The 17,325-nt window shown below is 45.7% G+C and overlaps 1 protein-coding gene across 3 annotated transcripts in view; it reads left to right on the top strand.

The window, feature by feature from the left end:
* Nucleotides 1-17,122, top strand: part of LOC119963391 (interleukin-15-like) — a 66,564-nt gene extending 49,442 nt beyond the window's left edge. For all 3 annotated transcript variants that reach the window (XM_038792450.1, XM_038792449.1, XM_038792448.1), the window contains 4 exons: nucleotides 7,917-7,949; nucleotides 10,039-10,071; nucleotides 12,329-12,469; nucleotides 13,732-17,122. In XM_038792450.1, coding sequence (XP_038648378.1) covers nucleotides 7,917-7,949; nucleotides 10,039-10,071; nucleotides 12,329-12,469; nucleotides 13,732-13,836 — 312 coding nt within the window. In that variant the 3' untranslated portion in view covers nucleotides 13,837-17,122. The remainder of the gene's footprint in view (nucleotides 1-7,916; nucleotides 7,950-10,038; nucleotides 10,072-12,328; nucleotides 12,470-13,731) is intronic.
* The last annotated feature ends 203 nt before the right edge of the window (nucleotides 17,123-17,325 follow it).

Here is a 17,325-nt window from a genome sequence, read left to right as displayed (position 1 = left end):
CTCCGTCACGATACACCCTACCAACCAAAAACTCTCCCTGGCCTCCGGATCCCATTGCGTAGCGATCCGGGGGTACTGTGCGGTCACGCTCACAGTCCAGGGCATAGAATTCAGCGGCTTCTGCATCTACGTCCTCCCTAACCTCTGTGCTGCACTAATCCTCGGCCTGGACTTCCAGTGCAACCTCCAGAGCCTAACTCTGAAATTCGGCAGGCCGTTACCACCCCTTACTGTGTGTGGCCTCACGACCCTAAAGGTCGACCCACCTTCCCTCTTTGCCAATCTAACTCCGGATTGCAAACCCATCGCCACCAGGAGCAGACGGTACAGCACCCAGGACAAGACCTTCATCAGGTCCGAAGTCCAGCGGCTGCTTCGGGAAGGCATCATTGAGGCCAGCAACAGCCCCTCGAGAGCCCAAGTGGTAGCAGTTAAAACTGGGGAGAAACACCAAATGGTCGTGGACGACAGCCAGACCATCAATTGGTACATGCAGCTCGACGCGTACCTCCTCCCACCAGATTGTGCAGTACCGGGTCTTCTCAACGGTAGACCTGAAATCCGCCTACCGCTAGCTCCCCATCCGTAAAGCGGACCGTCCATACACCGCCTTCGAGGCAGATGGCCGCCTATACCACTTCCTGAGTGTCCCCTTCGGCGTCACAAACGGGGTCTCGGTCTTCCAAAGGGAGATGGACCGAATGGTCGAACGGTACAGGTTGCGGGCCACCTTTCCGTACCTAGACAACGTCACCATCTGCTGCCATGATCAGCAGGACCACGACGCCAACCTTGCTAAATTTCTCCACACCGCTACTCTCCTAAACCTCACTTACAACAAGGAGAAGTGCATGTTCCGCTCAAACCGCTTAGCCATCCTCGGCTATGTGGTCCAGAACGGCGTTCTGGGGCCCGATCCCGACCGCATGCGGCTCCTCATGGAGCTCCCCCTTCCCCACTGCCCAAGACCCTCAAACGCTGTATGTGGTTCTTCTCATATTATGCCCAGTGGGTCCCAAACTATGCGGACAAGGCCCGCCCACTCATACAGTTCCCCTGACAGCTGAGGCCCAACAGACCTTCGCCCGGTTCAGAGCCGATATCGCCAAGGCCGGGATGCACGCAGTAGACGAAACACTGCCCTTCCAAGTAGAAAGTGACGCATCAGACGTCACCCTTGCCGCCACCCTCAATAAGACAGGCAGGCCATTCGTTCACTACTGTGCAGTGCCACTAACAATACACCCCATGAACGTCTTTTTGCCTTCCCCAGGAAGTCCACATTTTCTAAATTAAATGTTACTTGTAAATATTTTCCATTAAATTGGTTTCACTTTATTAACATATGCATCATCATCATTACTTATTGAGACTTAGGGAGCTAAATGTACTGGCATGCCACATGGTTGGCACACATTGATGGGAATGGGAAGTTAGGGTACATTGGCTATATTGTGGAAGAAACAATGTTGGTTTCTTTTGTCATAATGTACATCCATGTATATGATGGAGTGCAGACAGGCAGTGATTGACACACAGGATGACCAGTAAGTACACAGATCAGAGCAGCCAATCACCAGACAGGACACTACCACTATAAAGCCAGAGGGCACTAGGTTTCCCGCTCTCTCTGGACCCAGCCACTGAGACAGTCAGAGTCCACGAGCTAGCCAGTGCAAACACCATGCGGTAGCTAGTAAGTCTGGTCAGGCTAGTACCAGGTCTCCAGTCAATTCAGTATCGTGTCAACCCACAGTTGAACATGTATATTAGTTAATACGTTAAATAGAATCGTATTGGATCTTCTCCAGTGTTAGAGATCTGTCTCTCGTTACACTGCATCAACTGCAGTCCACGTCGACCCAACCTGCCTAACACATCACGGTACCGGAGTGATACTGAAATTTTACGGACCTACCTCGAGTGAATCAGCGTTGAACAGCAAGCAGCCATTCGGTGACATGGAAAACGTCCAGCCTCCTCCGCAGCTCCGCATCACCGGCAACCTCGGCGCCAATTGGAAGATCTTCAAACAAAAGTTCCTCCTATACATCGAGGCCACCGACCTCGAGGCCGCATCGGATGTCAGGAAGATCGCACTATTTCCCGTCACAGCGGGGGACCATGCCATCCACATCTACAACTCCTTTACGTTCGCTGAAAGCGAAGACAAGACAAAATTTAAAACAGTCCTGCTGAATGTCGCCAGCCACTGCAACATTGAGGTAAATGAGAGCTTTGAACGGTACGTTTTCCAGCAGAGGCTTCAGGGTAAGGATGAACCTTTTCAGTCCTTTTTGACCCATCTCCGCATCCTGGCGCAGTCATGTAACTATCACTCGACAGCTGATTCCATGATCCAGGATCAGATCGTTTTCGGGGTCCACTCTGATTCCCTTCGCCAGCAGCTCCTGAAAGACAAGCAGCTGACCCTCACCATCGCTATCGAGACGTGCGTTGTCCACGAACATGCTGACAAACGTTACTCCCACATCAGGGCGGCAGAGACTGCAAAGCTGGCCTCCCATGAGGCGGAATGAGTGCAGGCCATCGCACAAATTCAGGGCCTAAGCATCGACGGAAGTGGCCGTTGTGCGCGCTTTTCCAGGGCCCCTGCGCATGCGTGCCACGACCGAGGGGACGACTAGACCGATGACCAGACTGCGCAGGTGCATACGTCGTTCAACTGCACTGCGCATGCGCGATGGCGCACGGCACGCGCTGACGTTGACGTCATGACATGTCCGAATTGTGGCTCCGCCCATTTAAAGCGGCAATATCCGGCAAAAGGACGACTGTGTCTGCAGTGTGGCAAGCTCGCCACTGCGCAGTCCTTTGCTGATCACCGCCCAGCAGCCAGCAATCCCAGCCACGGCGCAGATATGTCCATTCAATACAGCAAGGCATGCCAGATTCCAATCCCGACAGCCCAACAGACCCTGATGCTGAGTGCCTCAAGACCGGGTGTGCATCATAACGAAGCATACGCTGCCTTTCCCCAAGATGGCGAAGCACCTCTCGATCCTCAGCGTGGATCCCGACGACGAGTGGTGTGCTGTCCTCACAGTTAACAAGGCTCGCATCCGGTTCAAACTGAATACCGGTGCATCGGCGAACCTTATCTCGAAATCCGATCTCGACGCCATCCGCATCAGACCAAGTATTCTTCCACCGGCCTGCCAGCTCCTTGACTACAATGGAATGCCATAGCTGCCAGTGGCTCGTGCCAACTAGGGGTGTCCAATAAGGCGATTAAAGCGACGTTGCGGTTTGAGATTGTCGGACCTGACAGAGCATCCCTGCTCGGTGCTCGGGCCTGCAAGCTCCTGAACCGGGTTCAGCGAGTCCACACCATCTCTTCGTCACAGGCAAAGGCCTCACCTGATGAAAACTTCCAAGCTGATATAGATGACATCATCACGCAGTACCACAGCATGTTCGACGGAATGGGCACTGTAATTCATGCACTGCGCCAGGTGCCAGAACCCTTTAAGGATCGCCTCAAGCAGCAATCACAGGACCTCCAAGACCAGGGCATCATATTGAAGGTCACAGAGCCCACAGACTGGGTCAGCTCCATGGTCTGCGTCAAGAAGCCGTCAGGGGAGCTTCGGATCTGCATTGACCCCAAGGATCTAAACCGCAACATCATGCTGGAGCATTACCCGATACCAAAACGTGAAGAGTTGACCGGTGAGATGGCTCATGCCAAATTCTTTATGAAGCTGGACGCCTCCAAGCAATTTTGGCAAATCAGCTGGACGCATCCAGTCGCAAACTGTGCATGTTCAATACCCCGTTCGGTCGCTACTGCTACAACTGGATGCTTTTTGGCATCATCTCTGCCTCAGAGATATTTCACCGCATCATGGAACAGATGATGGAGGGTATCGAGGGGGTGTGATTGTATGTTGACGATTTCATAATCTGGTCCACAACTCCGCAAGAACACATCGCTCGCCTCAAGCAGGTATTCCAGAGAATCCACGCGCACGGTCTCCAGCTCAACAGGGTCAAGTGCTCGTTCGGTCAATCAGATATCAAATTCTTCGGTGACCACATCTCGCAGCAAGGCGTGCGGCCAGATGCCGACAAGGTCTCGGCAATCAATGCCATGAAGACCCCGGAGGACAAGAAGGCGGTCCTCGGCTTTCTCGGGATGGTCAACTTCCTTGGGAAATTCATTGCCAATATGGCGTCCCACACCACGGCCCTCCGCCATCTCGTCAAAAAGTTGACGGAATTCCAGTGGCTGCCCGCGCATGAAGAGGAATGGCGTGAGCTGAAACCGAAGCTCACCGCAGCCCCGGTTCTGGCGTTCTTCGACCCAACCAAGGAAACCAAGATATCCACTGATGCAAGCCAGGACGGCATTGGGGTGGTGCTCCTCCAACAAGATGACTCCTCGTCCTGGGCTCCAGTGGCATATGCCTCCAGAGCCATGACACCCACTGAGCAACTGTATGCTCAGATTGAGAAGGAATGTCTCTGCCTCTCTATGGGAATAATCAAGTTTCACGACTATGTTTATGGCCTGCCAAAATTCACGGTAGAGACAGACCACAGGCCATTAGTCCAGATGATCCAGAAGGATTTAAATGACATGACGCCTCGGTTACAGCAAATTCTTCTTCAGCTACGCCACTATGACTTTGAACTTGTGTATACGCTCATTGTTGCAGCTGCCCCATCCAGGTCCATTACCGCACCGTGTGAACAAACTGACTTCATCGGCCACATAGACGCACAAGTGCAATTGTGTGTCACCAACCTTCCGACCTCTGACGAGTGGGTGATCCAAATTCGTGAGGAAACAGCCAAGGATCCTCTGCTACAGCGTGTGATGCAGCACCTTACAAATGGCGGGCAGAAGGGACAATATCCCCAGTCTCGCTACATTGCATCAAGTGCAGTCCACGTTGACCCAACCTGCCTAACACATCATCTTTGTTTACTCTTTGTTGAATGTTCATGTTAGCATCTAGTGGTGTACTCGCCACACTGTCGGATATGGCTGAACCAGCAGGACCAGCTGACCATCCCTTCCATTATTGTAAAAGATATTGCTGCAATTTAGCAGCTGCGCTAGTCTCAGGCGTAAATCCCGTAATGGCCGCTAAATATCGCGCAAGGTTAAAAATGGGATCTGCTTTGGTGAGAATCCCGGGCGTGCTTTTCCCCGCTCCCGCCAGTGATGTGATCGGGTTCACGCCCATGAAGGGCACAAATCTGATCAGTACAGATTATTGTAACTATGATTAGCGTGCTTAACACCCTCACCGTATGTTTCCACCCATCCGGTGCGTCACTCCAGCGTGGGTCACTACTGCTTTTCAAAAAAATGAAAACCAATCATGATGACCACACTGGGGATGTACCCTGGGTGGTGTGGGATATGGGTGGGCAGTGCCCTGGCAGGATCCCTTGGCAGTGCCCTCCAGAAGTGCCAGAGTGGCAGTGTCAAGGGGAGGTCCTCTGGTGAGCCCCATTAGGGGGTTCCCATATGTGTTGGGGGGGGGGTGATACCTGTGAGGGTGCATGCATTGGTGTGAGGGTGGTGTCTGCATTGGGGTGTGCGGAGGGCAGTGCCTGTGAAGAGGGAGAGCAGTGCCCCGATCGTAGGGAGGTGTGGGCTCACCTTGATGCTTTTGGGGAGGGGGGGTGGGTTGGGATGGAGCCTGTGAAGGAGGTTGGTGCCCCAATCTTTGCGTTGTGGGGAGGGGCGACTGACCTAATGCTTTGGAGGGAGGGTAAGGGGAGGTTCACCCCAATGCTTGCATTGTGGGAGGGGGGGGGGGGGGAATGTCCCGATGCTTGAGGGTCGGTTCCAATGATCGTGTAGGGGGTCCTTGAACTTAACTTTGAGATTGGGACACCATTTAAAATTCAGAGGATGCTGGTGTGCTTGGGCCCCATCCCTCCAGCTGTCTTTCTGATTCTCACCAACACTTTAAAATTGCACAGAGTGCTGTTTATTCAGCTGAGTAAAGGTGATGGGAAGCTGTCGAGTTTCACACACCCTTTCTCTCCTGATCCAAAACACTGTGTAATTTTTGAAAATTGCAGCCATTTTCTGAGATCACACTCAGTGTGGATAACGGAGGTATTGTAGATGAACTCAGAGCCTTTAAGAATTCTGCCAGCCAATACCCTGAGAAATACCCACATTTGGGTATTACTGACTCCACCCTTTAGAACCCTCATTTTATTATTTTGACTGACTATTCTCCCCAATAAACTCAGGATGCCAGGCTTCACTTCTCCATGCCCCTCTGCCCTCTCCGGAATGCCCTTCCATTTCTCTATAACCCCAGCCTCACCCTGTGTCCTCCCTTGGATCGCTCTTCCACTACTTCATGCCACTGACCCCACTCTGCACCCTCCCCCCCAATCGTTGGCTCACCCTCGCCGGTTCCAAGCTTCCGGGCAAGCTGTCATTCTCCTCAAATGACAAATGAAAATCGCTTATTGTCACAAGTAGGCTTCAAATAAAGTTACTGTGAAAAGCCCCTAGTCGCCACATTCAGGCGCCTGTTCGGGGAGGCTGGCATGGGAATTGAACCGTGCTGCTGGCCTGCCTTGGTCTGCTTTAAAAGCCAACTATTTAGCCCAGTGTGCTAAACCAGCCCCTGCTCCCCTTGCATGTGCTGTTGCATTAAATGAGGGAAACCACTGAGATTTCACAAAGTCGACTGGTGCACATCAGCTTTGAACAAACATATACCTTGTGCCACGGGATTCTCTTGCTTCGCTGACTTTATCTTGAAGGCACGGTGTAATGTAAAAAAAAGTTTTATGCTAATTAATATTCGAGGCATGCAAATGCATTACAAATATGAACCCAGCACAGCCTAGCGTGAGGCTAGACACGACATGGAATTTATCTCTGCATCTCAACGTACTTTTGGAAAATGGAGGTTTCTGAACCTGCCTAATTAAGCCAATCCACACACCACTGCTCTCAAATGCCCCCACATTGTTAAATCTTCCACACAATCTGCTTGTGGCCTGAAGGTAGCACCTGCTTTGTTTTTTTGTATATCTCTCAGCCTAGATAGATCAAACAAAAATCTGTTTTATTACTAAACCTGGCAACATTTCAGGATCAGGGACTAACCCCAGTTCCAAACAGATTAGATTAACTGAATTAAAGAACATTCCTATTGGCAGGTTAACGGTTGCTAGGAAAATTTGCAATTCTCAATTTGTAACCATTCAAGCCGTTAAGTGCCGTGTCACCTTTATTCTCTAAAACAGGCTTAATTCTTGGAATTTTGTACTGCTTTGGAATTATTAATTTGCTTGTGAGTATGAATTATTGAGGGAGGCTGTTAATTTGCTGATATTAACTAGGATTTTCTTTAGCTGCTGTATGTGAAATAAAGACAATCATCCTTTCTTTTTCTTATTGCACCTTGCATCTTTTCCACGTGGTGTGTTTCAGTTCCTCAATCTCTGCCACCTCTGAAGCCAACAGCTGAGGGATTAAACACAAGATCCTTATGCATCGAGGTGTTGAGAAAGACTGTGGAACAGAGTAGTCCCTTTATGTGTTAAACATATAAAGGGAGGTGGTTTCAAGTGATTGCCCTCTCTCCCCAGTCCGCTCAATTTTACATTCATCTGGTTGTTTGGTCGTACAGAACTTGAGTATTGATGAAAAAAAGATCCCTATGAAAGCTTTCCATCTTGCATGTTGAAAGTTTCTTCTCATGCAGTATACATTGTTTTCTCCTTTTACTGGTATTGTTGTGAAGTGTTTTCTGATGAGTGCAAGATGAAAAGCTTTGACATGTCTCTTTATTTAACAATACTGTGCATACCTCCTTGAACCTGTATAGGAAGATAAAGGGATTGCTAGGCAACTGAGATTTATTACAGATACTGTAGAATAGTAACTCTCTTTTTGTTTTTAGGAATTGCCTTTGAATGCTCATAAAGGTGTACCTGTAAGTATTGGATATACTCTTCCACACAATTAAGACAAATTCAATGTTGAACCCTTTTATCATGCAGTTTATTACCTAATGGCGTAATAAAACTGTTCATACAGTCTTCTATATTATATTGCTATTATCCTAGAAATAGCCTATTCTCTAGTACCAAATGAGTAACAGGGGTGTTGTAGGTGGTACGTGCAAAAAACTGATTCATAATGGTACTTTTCACATTGTAATTGCGTCCTTCCCAGGGAGAGTGCAGTTGCAGTGCGATAAATTTACATAGCAGTTTCCATTATAAATGTGGACATAAATGACAAGATTTTCGCAGATAAAGACCGATTGGGGGCAAGTAAAGCTGTGTTGAAGCTGCCAGCAGCAACAGCGATGGGCCTTAGGCTCAAAGACCTCATGGGCAGGTCCCACAACGTACTCTGGTGGGACAGACTCTGATTGAACCCGCCCCGCCAGCAACTTGGTTTCTGGAAGATCAGGGCATCATTTTTAAAGAGTGTCTCAGTGCATCATGGTTCACCAGGAAACCCCATTGCACTACCCCTGGCTCTGCCTGGGTGCCAGGAGGCAGTGCCTGGGCATGACCCTCTTTTACTGCCCCTCCCCTCCCCCGAGCAATGCACTCACCTGAGTTCCTCTGGGAAGTCTGTTCGCCAGGTGCATACCTTGGGACACCAGTTGGGTTTCACGCCAGTCTGCCCGTTCGCTGATATGAATGGACCTTCTTTTGGGGTATGGGGGGTCATGATTCAGGATTCAAGGCCTGATAATTGGATGCTAATGTATGGAATTGTTCCTGACGTTTGACGTTGGGAAACATGCTACTTCACTGGCAGGGGAGAGGGGACAATCACATCGCATGTACTGGCAGGGGAGAGGGGACAATCACATCACATGTACTGGCAGGGGAGAGGGGACAATCACATCACATGTACTGGCAGGGGAGAGGGGACAATCACATCACATGTACTGGCAGGGGAGAGGGGACAATCACATCACATGTACTGGCAGGGGAGAGGGGACAATCACATCACATGTGCTGGCAGGGGAGAGGGGACAATCACATCACATATTTACATCGGCGTGAAATGCAATTTGGACATCTTTTCCGCTTCCATTGCCAAACCCGCCTGAAGAAAACAGTAGCGGAGAAGCCCGGCTAGAAATTTTTAGTGAAAAAATAATTGTCAGGAATTGGGCACAGTTGGAATTGAGGGGGAGGATCAACAAAAGTAGAGAAGAGGGTGGGTAACAAACAAAGCTGAACAAGAGAAAACGAAAGACAGTTGAATATAGCATAGGAATGAAGAAGTGATATAACTCTCCTATCCTTACTAGAAAGTAAAAAAAGCTATTTTAGCGGAGCACCATCCCTAAAAATGTATGAAAATGAATGAATTGGATAGTTTTGTTGAAATTTGTTACAAATGGCAAATGGATTTTACAACTTTTTGAATTCCCAGTGTCTCTCTGATGTTAGTTGATTACTTTCCTCCTTTCGCCCATCACCATTGCGTATATTTCTTTCAGCCCTGCTTCCTCCTTTCCCACTCTCTGACATGCTGGTATTCTTAGCAGCAGTGACACCCTGCTCCAAGCACTTTTCCTAACTTCAAAAACTCCAATGCTTAGAAACTTTAAAATGAACTTCATATAAATTAATAATTTTGTTTTTATAAATGATCAATTCACATAATTTACTTCAGTCACACACCTATCATATGTCGATGGTGGAGGGGGGAGTTTGTGGTGGGGTGCCAATCAAGCGGGCTGTTTTATCCTGGACAGTGTCGAGCCTCTTGAGTGTTGTTGGAGCTGCACTCATCCAGGCAGTTGAGTCAACCACATTGACCTTGACTGGTTACCTCACTTCACTGTCCGCTCACCGTCCAACTCCACAACCTGTCCTGTTGCGTTAAAGAAAACCATTGTTTTAAAAAAGCTGGTGAAGTAGCCGCTGAGAGAATTCTGCCATGTACTTGCATATGGAAATGAGGCAGCTACTACACAATTTAAGATTTTTTACAGATATTTTAAAAGAATAACTGCCTTCTATTTTCATCAAAACATTTTTTTCTTTTAGGAATTAAGATTATACACGCCCGACATTGTACCAGTAAGTATTAGTTATTGGAATGCCATCATTTTCTGCATAAATTGAAAGATTGAGTTGTTCATTGACCAGCAGAATAATAATTAATGGATAAATGAACTGATCACACATTCCTATGAACTAGTAAGCTGCAGAAGTGGCTTTCTCTCCAGCTGTGTGCGTAAGATGGGATGCTGGGCTGCAGGGCAAGTTTCTTTGTCCATATTTAAAATTGAACAGGCTGTGATAATAGAACATAGAACAGTACAGCACAGAACAGGCCCTTCGGCCCTCGATGTTGTGCTGAGCAATGATCACCCTACTCAAGTTAACGTATCCACCCTATACCAGTAACCCAACAACCCCCCCCATTAACCTTATTTTTTAGGACACTAAGGGCAATTTATCATGGCCAATCCACCTAACCCGCTCATCTTTGGACTGTGGGAGGAAACCGGAGTACCCGGAGGAAACCCACACACACGGGGAGGACGTGCAGACTCCACACAGACAGTGACCCATTATAATCAATTATAATCAATTATAAATTAATAATAAATTAATAAGTGATCAATTATAAATTGATTTATAATCTGTAATCGCTCCACGTTACATCCTGGAAAGTCAGATTCCTTCCCTCTAAACTGTTTGTTGGTCATTTTACTGAAGTGTTTCAAATGTTCTTAAAAAGGGCAAAATATGCCATCCTGGCCAGTGATCAATCTGGTTGATCTGGCATCAATATCCAGACCTGCAAATGAATTCCTTGACTGTGACACTCTGTAGTTTCCAACATACTGCTGCCAAGTGAAGGGCATTGGCAATTTCTGTTGGCGGGCAGGATTAATTATAACCTATATATACTATGGTGTGTCCCCTCCTGGAGTTGTCTGTGGCAGACCCAACTCACTGTACAATGGCTCTTTGACATCTTTATAATATAGTATTGTGCATAAAGTTAGTGGAAGGGAGGATCTCTTGAACCTCCCACTACCTGACACAACTTTGAGTCTATCGAGGCTTGATTTGGGGACATTGATTGATTTTATGACAGAAGAAATATTTCGCGATTCTCCCTCATTGATCTGATCAGATTCATAATTCAGCACACAGAATGGAACTCTGCAGCAACACTCCCATTGTTCAAATAGGAGAAAAGGCCAGAACATTCACATGAGGAATTGAAAGGAAAGGAGGAAAACCGCTTATTGTCACGAGTAGGCTTCAATGAAGTTACTGTGAAAAGCCCCTAGTCGCCACATTCCGACGCCTGTCCGGGGAGGCTGGTACGGGAATTGAGTGAGATGCTGGAAGTCTGCCATACATGTGGAAGTGTGGGGACTGATGTCTTTCAGGGAAGAGAGAATTGTAGGCTGAGGTTGATTCCTTTTAAACATTGCCACAGCTAGTTTTAAACTTTGATTCTGTAACACTGAAGGAAATTATGCGGTTGCAGAAGGTCGAGATTAAAAACAAGTCTGAGCACCAGGGGGAGATCTTTCTGAACATGCGTAGACGCAGTGTCCAGAGCCTGTGGCAGCTGCCTACATTAACCACTTGTAACTCCATGCTAATTTGGATAATCCGAGGGAATTTCCCTTTGCAGATACTGTCCCAACTCAGTGCTGCTGTAATTGTCACACTGTTTACAGAAAGATTTTTGGCAGTTATCTTTCTTAATGAGGCGTCTCTGTTGAATGTGTTTTGTTGACTTGATTGGGTAGTAGTATGGCTGTAACTTTAAATTTAGCAGCAACGGTTCCTTGGGTAACATCACTGATTAAATCATTCGAATGGTAGGCGCGATGCAATCACTCAGCTATTTAGAGAAAAATGACTATATTTCAGCTATGTCTATATTGCAGTTCAAGGTAATGCTAATTTTCCTAAAAGTGTCATGCCTTTCTTTATTTTGAAAATGCAGTTTGCATGTAATTTTCTGCATCAACTAAAAGATGCCTGGTTTTATTTTTGTAAAAAGTTTATTAACTTTTCAAAGTGGTTTACTAACAGCCAACTAACTCGCAACCTCTCCTTGCCTTCCCCACACTCTTTGCCTCTTCGTCTCGCATCCCCACTATTCCCTTCCAGGGCCCATCACTGCTTCTGGAATAGGCAGCAGGGAGGGAAAGGGGAAGTAAAGCAGCTTTGGAAACGAGCAGGAAGGGAATGTAAGGAAAACAGCAAGGGAATCAGGTGGATGCAAGGGGAGCAGTGAAGAGGGTGTGGGAATATGAGGGGCGCAATAAAGTAATATTTAATCTGCTTACCTTTCCCCCAGCATCACTGTTTTGAAACTGCTATCAATTGCTTCGTTGAAGAACTGAAAGTTTTGAACCGTGAATTTTCATTTGATTCTTACAAATTCAAAAACCAGGAAAAGTTGAATAGGAATGCAAAAGTATTTTCTAAATTTATCCGGGTAAGTTCTTGAGTAAGTTTTTAATACCGTATAAAACATTTTGGTTTTGATGAAGGGCAGGGTCCTCTATCTATGTGCTATCTTTGTGATGGAACATCAAGCTTCTTCAAGTTACCCAGGGATTAGTCAGGAAAAATAACTGATGAACATTTCTCCAATCTCTCGCATGTCCAGTAAATAAGCTGTGTAATTTTCCTTCCTTTAAGCTACCTCATGGGTACTTATTCCCAGAGTGACTTATTTGAAAGTGCTTTTGGTCGCTGCAATTTTAGGGCAGGTCAGGTCAGGCTAGGCCCTACCTTTCCAAACATAAAATTGTGGAGAGGTCATGGCAGCAAGAGGGCTGTTCAAGAAATGCTATGGTCACCATGCAGTGGGAGTATGTAAAATTTACAGTCAAAATGTAGACCTAGAAAAGTAGATGATTGATTCATCAAAAATTAAAGGCAGCTCATAAATGTCCTCCTGTTTGTCTCCACATTCATGCCTCTACTAGGTTGTAACCTGAATAGAATTATGACACATTTAATGGGGGGGGGGGACTGAAATCATAAACACATGTATTACGGCCACATTTACTTTAAAAAAAATTAAATTTAGAGTACCCAATTCATTTTTTCCAATTAAGGGGCAATTTAGTGTGGCCAACCCACCTAACCTGCACATCTTTGTATTGTGGGGACGAAACCCACGCAAACACAGGGAGAATGTGCAAAGTCCACACGGACAGTGACCCAGAGCCAGGACCGAACCTGAGCGGCCACATTTACAACGTCACTTCAAGCAGAGGGACCAGGAACATTTCCCCCATGTCTGCAACTTCTTGATTCCATTCTGTTTTCCACCAGACTAGGGAAAAAAAAATCTTCCCATTGCCTGAGTTGCTTTTGAAAGCAAACTGCGAGATCTGATACATCGGATCCACGCCTCAGCACAAATAAATTGCAGTAGAATTGGATCTCCCCTTTGAGTGTCTTTTCAGTATTCGATTGGGTAATTGGGTCTTTGATCGGTACTGGGCACTTGACTTATTTTTACTTCTTTACCCCCTCCCCTATACTGCCTTGCCTGTCAAACCTGCAGTTCTAAGAGCTGTATTTAATCTTGTAATGCTGCCATTTAGTTTATATGCCATATTGTAAAGCTAAAATTGCAATATATTACTTAGGTTAAGCATGGCACTTGTGCCACTTACATTACATTCAAATTGCTTTTTAAAGATGTTTTGTTGTTGTAGTCCTAATCCTGTGTTTCTATTGTAGCCGGAGAACTGCACAATATGTGAAGAGTTCCAAGAAAAAAATGTAAAAGATTTTCTAAATGCCTTTGCTCGTCTTCTCCAACAGCGGTATCCGTCGGCACTGTAGCACCGTGGTTAGCACTGTTGCCTCACAGCGGCAGGGACCCGTTTTGATTCCCGGCTTGGGTCACTGTCTGTACGGAGTCTGCACGTTCTCCCCGTGACTGCGTGGGTTTCCTCCGGGTGCTCCGGTTTCCTCCCACTAGTCCTGAAAGGCGTGCATGTTAGGTGAATTGGACATTCTGAATTCTCCCTCCGTGTATCCGAACAGGCGCCGTAGTGTGGCGACTCGGGGATTTTCACAGTAAGTTCATTGCAGTGTTAATGTAAGCCTGCTTGTGACACTACTAACGAGTCTTATTATTAAAGTTAGACCACTTCTAGCTTAAACTATATTGTATGGTATGTAAATTGTGAATTATGAATTTTTTATCAATGCTGAAATGAATTTTTAGAAATGCTAATTTGTTTTGTGAATTTTATATTTAACTTAACCTCAATGTATTGTATGTAAATGCACGGAATTTAATGTTTATATTGTATATATATTTTTATAAAAACTGTAATATTGCTGAATTTTATTTTCTTTATAAATGATGAAACTATGAATTTGATCATCTGAAATTTGTAATATGTACAATGCATTAAAACTGTATGGATTGAATCCTGTATACCCTTCACTAATCTAATCATTAAGGATATGTAGATTTTGTAAGAACCTATTCATACCTTACCCAGTTCAAGAGTTATGATGAGGTTCTGGGTCAGGGGCAAGAGTTAAAAAGTAATTGATGTATGTTTAGGAGCTTAACAATCAGATTCAGATAACATTGGAATGTTTCCTAATATGCAATTTATTTAAAATTGCTCGATAGTGCAAAAAAAGTTAAAAATGAAGTGTGTCTAAACGTCTTTCCACTGCCTGGTCCACTCATCCAATTCGATTCTGATCAGGGTATGTTGGAATTAGATTATGGAATCGCAAAGCAACTATTCAACCCATTATACCCATGCTGGAGTAGGCAGGTTTCGAAAAATGGACAAAACTAAACACTGGATGACTAACGTGGTATGGCTCCCTTTTGACACAATTAATAGCACTTGTGGGTAAAGAAGCATTTTCAGGTTTTAATGTATTTCTACGCAATCTGAGCTCTTTACATTGTAAGCAGGAACCCCACCACCTGAAGAAACAGTAGGAAATGCATCCCTGCCAATCAATGAGGCCCCACAGCCATTTAATCCTCTCATTCGCCCCTCAAATACAAGAGTCCAAGACCAGGTAATCGTGCAGTTTTCCAACGAGGAAGGAAGGTGAGGTCTGTTGGGGGTGGGGAGAGAGTGCTGCGGTCTTGATGCAGACATCAGGTGGGTTGGGGTGAGAACATCTGCAAGGAGCAGACCTTGGGACGATGTTGGCACCCAATGTGGAATTGGGGCCTTTAAGGGAGGCTCCACCACCATAACATCTGAGGCCCTGGCAGGGTGACCTGCCAGGCTTCTCTGATCCTGATCTCTTCCTGCCACCCTCAAAACGAGGTCAGGTGGGAAATGGGCATCAACTGGCAAATAATTGGCCATTTAAGGGCTTCAATTGAGGAATGGGCACATGGGCTGCCCTAGGCCTGTTCAGGGACACAGAGTTTTAACTACCAGGCTCAAACACCAATTGACAACTGCACCGAATCACTTTAGCCTCCAGCACTGTCCATGAACAAGACACAGGGATCTGGAAGCTACTACTTGGCCTCAGAGGTTGATAGTCAACGGTCAATGCTGTGATGTCCAGGAGACAGTATCCAGCCTCTGCAAACAAGTTCCACCTGGCTTTTTCACAACGAACAAGAGGAGAAGTAATGGCTGGCACAGCTGCCAACGCCATTCCATTCACGAGGCAAATATTCTCTGGAGTTCAGAGGAACTAGGCGCGATCTCATCGAAACCTTCAAAATTCTGAAGGGGTTTAAAAAGATAGATGCTGAGACATTGTTACCACTGGTCGGGGAAATCTAAAACCCAGGGGCACGGTCTGAGGATTTGAGGCTGATTTGGGACTGAGGTGAGAAAGATGAATGTTTCGAACTCAGGGTTGTGGATGTCCCATTGTTGAATATTTTTAAGGCTGGGTTACATGGACACGTGTCTCCTCAGGAGAATCAAGGTGATATAGAGGACAGGAAAGTGGAGCAGGTGCTCCTGCCCTTATTCCTTGCGTCCGTATCACTGCTCTGTCAGCTCCAGTGACACCACAGAGTGATAATCTACCAACCTCAGGGAGCCAGTTTACCCATTTCGGTGACAATCAATAACTTGACACCAATGAGCAAGGAGGCACATTGAATGTGAAATGCACACATGCTTGTTGGAGATACCTGAACACCTTGACAGAATTGTTGATAAAACACTTGCACAGTTGCAGGGGTGCTGTGCAACTTTTATAGCAGTGGCTAGGGCTTGGGTGTTGTGGCTTCAAAAGGGTGAAAATCCCTGCTGTAGAACATCTGGAGTAATGTTGCTATTTTACCCTGCATAGTAGAAAAAAGTATTTAGGTTCCAAAACATCAGTGTTCATTTCCCCCCACTTCGCAATGCAACAGTTTCTGCAACTTTCTGCTTTCTTTGTCTTTATTCTTCCTTCTTTCTACCTCCCCGCCACTATTTTGGAGGTTACCACCCCATAATTTTGGCTTTCTTTTGATGAACATATTCTTAGCCACATCAATAAATGTTCCCTTAAGTTGCCTTTATCATACAATAATGCAACCCCAAGGAGGTAACCAGACGATGAACCAGCTACACATTTGTCTATAATTCAATATTAGCCACATACTTAAAAAAAATTATATAGTCAGTGCTAATTTCCTCCTTTATAGTTCCAGCTAGATTTTGTCGGGGTGCTGCCGTTTTCAACTGGCCGTTCAAATTGCCACCTGAATTATTAACCGTTAACTCATTATAGCTATTTTTGCTAACAGGGCTCTCTAAGCAATAAGGATCAACTTGACTGTATTGTGCTTAGCATTTTTAAAACTCTGCCTGATTTGGAAACATAATTTTTTTTTGTAAAATGTGTATTTACATTAAAATGAATGTTGACCTTTAATGTTTGTACAGTAGTATATAATTCCCCACATAATGTGTAATAATTTTTAAATAGGACGGAAATGTGTTATTTTTCATGACGAAACCTGTGCCAAAGATAATGCAATCATTAATCATTTTATGTGACTCCAGCAGATGAGGAAATGTACCTTTAGTGTTGAAAATGTTCCACTAATGTGGGAATTGCATACAAAAATACCTGTTTTAATGCTATTAAAATCAAATATTCGCATGAATGTGTTCAGCTATAATATGTATTGGAATTCAATCATTTTGGCCTATTCTTGAGTTTGGCCTGCATGAAGAAATTATTTGCCCAAGTGCCAAATAAATTCCATTAATTCCCGGTTTGCTAAAGCACACTTTTGAAAAAAGAAATATCAGTGTTGGAGTTATGCCACGATTATAGACTGACCTCAGTCCCCAGTCACATTTGTTTGTTTTATCGGAGCCC

This window comes from Scyliorhinus canicula, chromosome 3 (assembly GCF_902713615.1).
Source record: "Scyliorhinus canicula chromosome 3, sScyCan1.1, whole genome shotgun sequence".
In the NCBI taxonomy this organism is placed as follows: Eukaryota; Metazoa; Chordata; class Chondrichthyes; order Carcharhiniformes; family Scyliorhinidae; genus Scyliorhinus; species Scyliorhinus canicula.
Note: the sequence above shows the minus strand (reverse complement) of the source record. Positions and strands in the feature narration are given on the sequence as shown.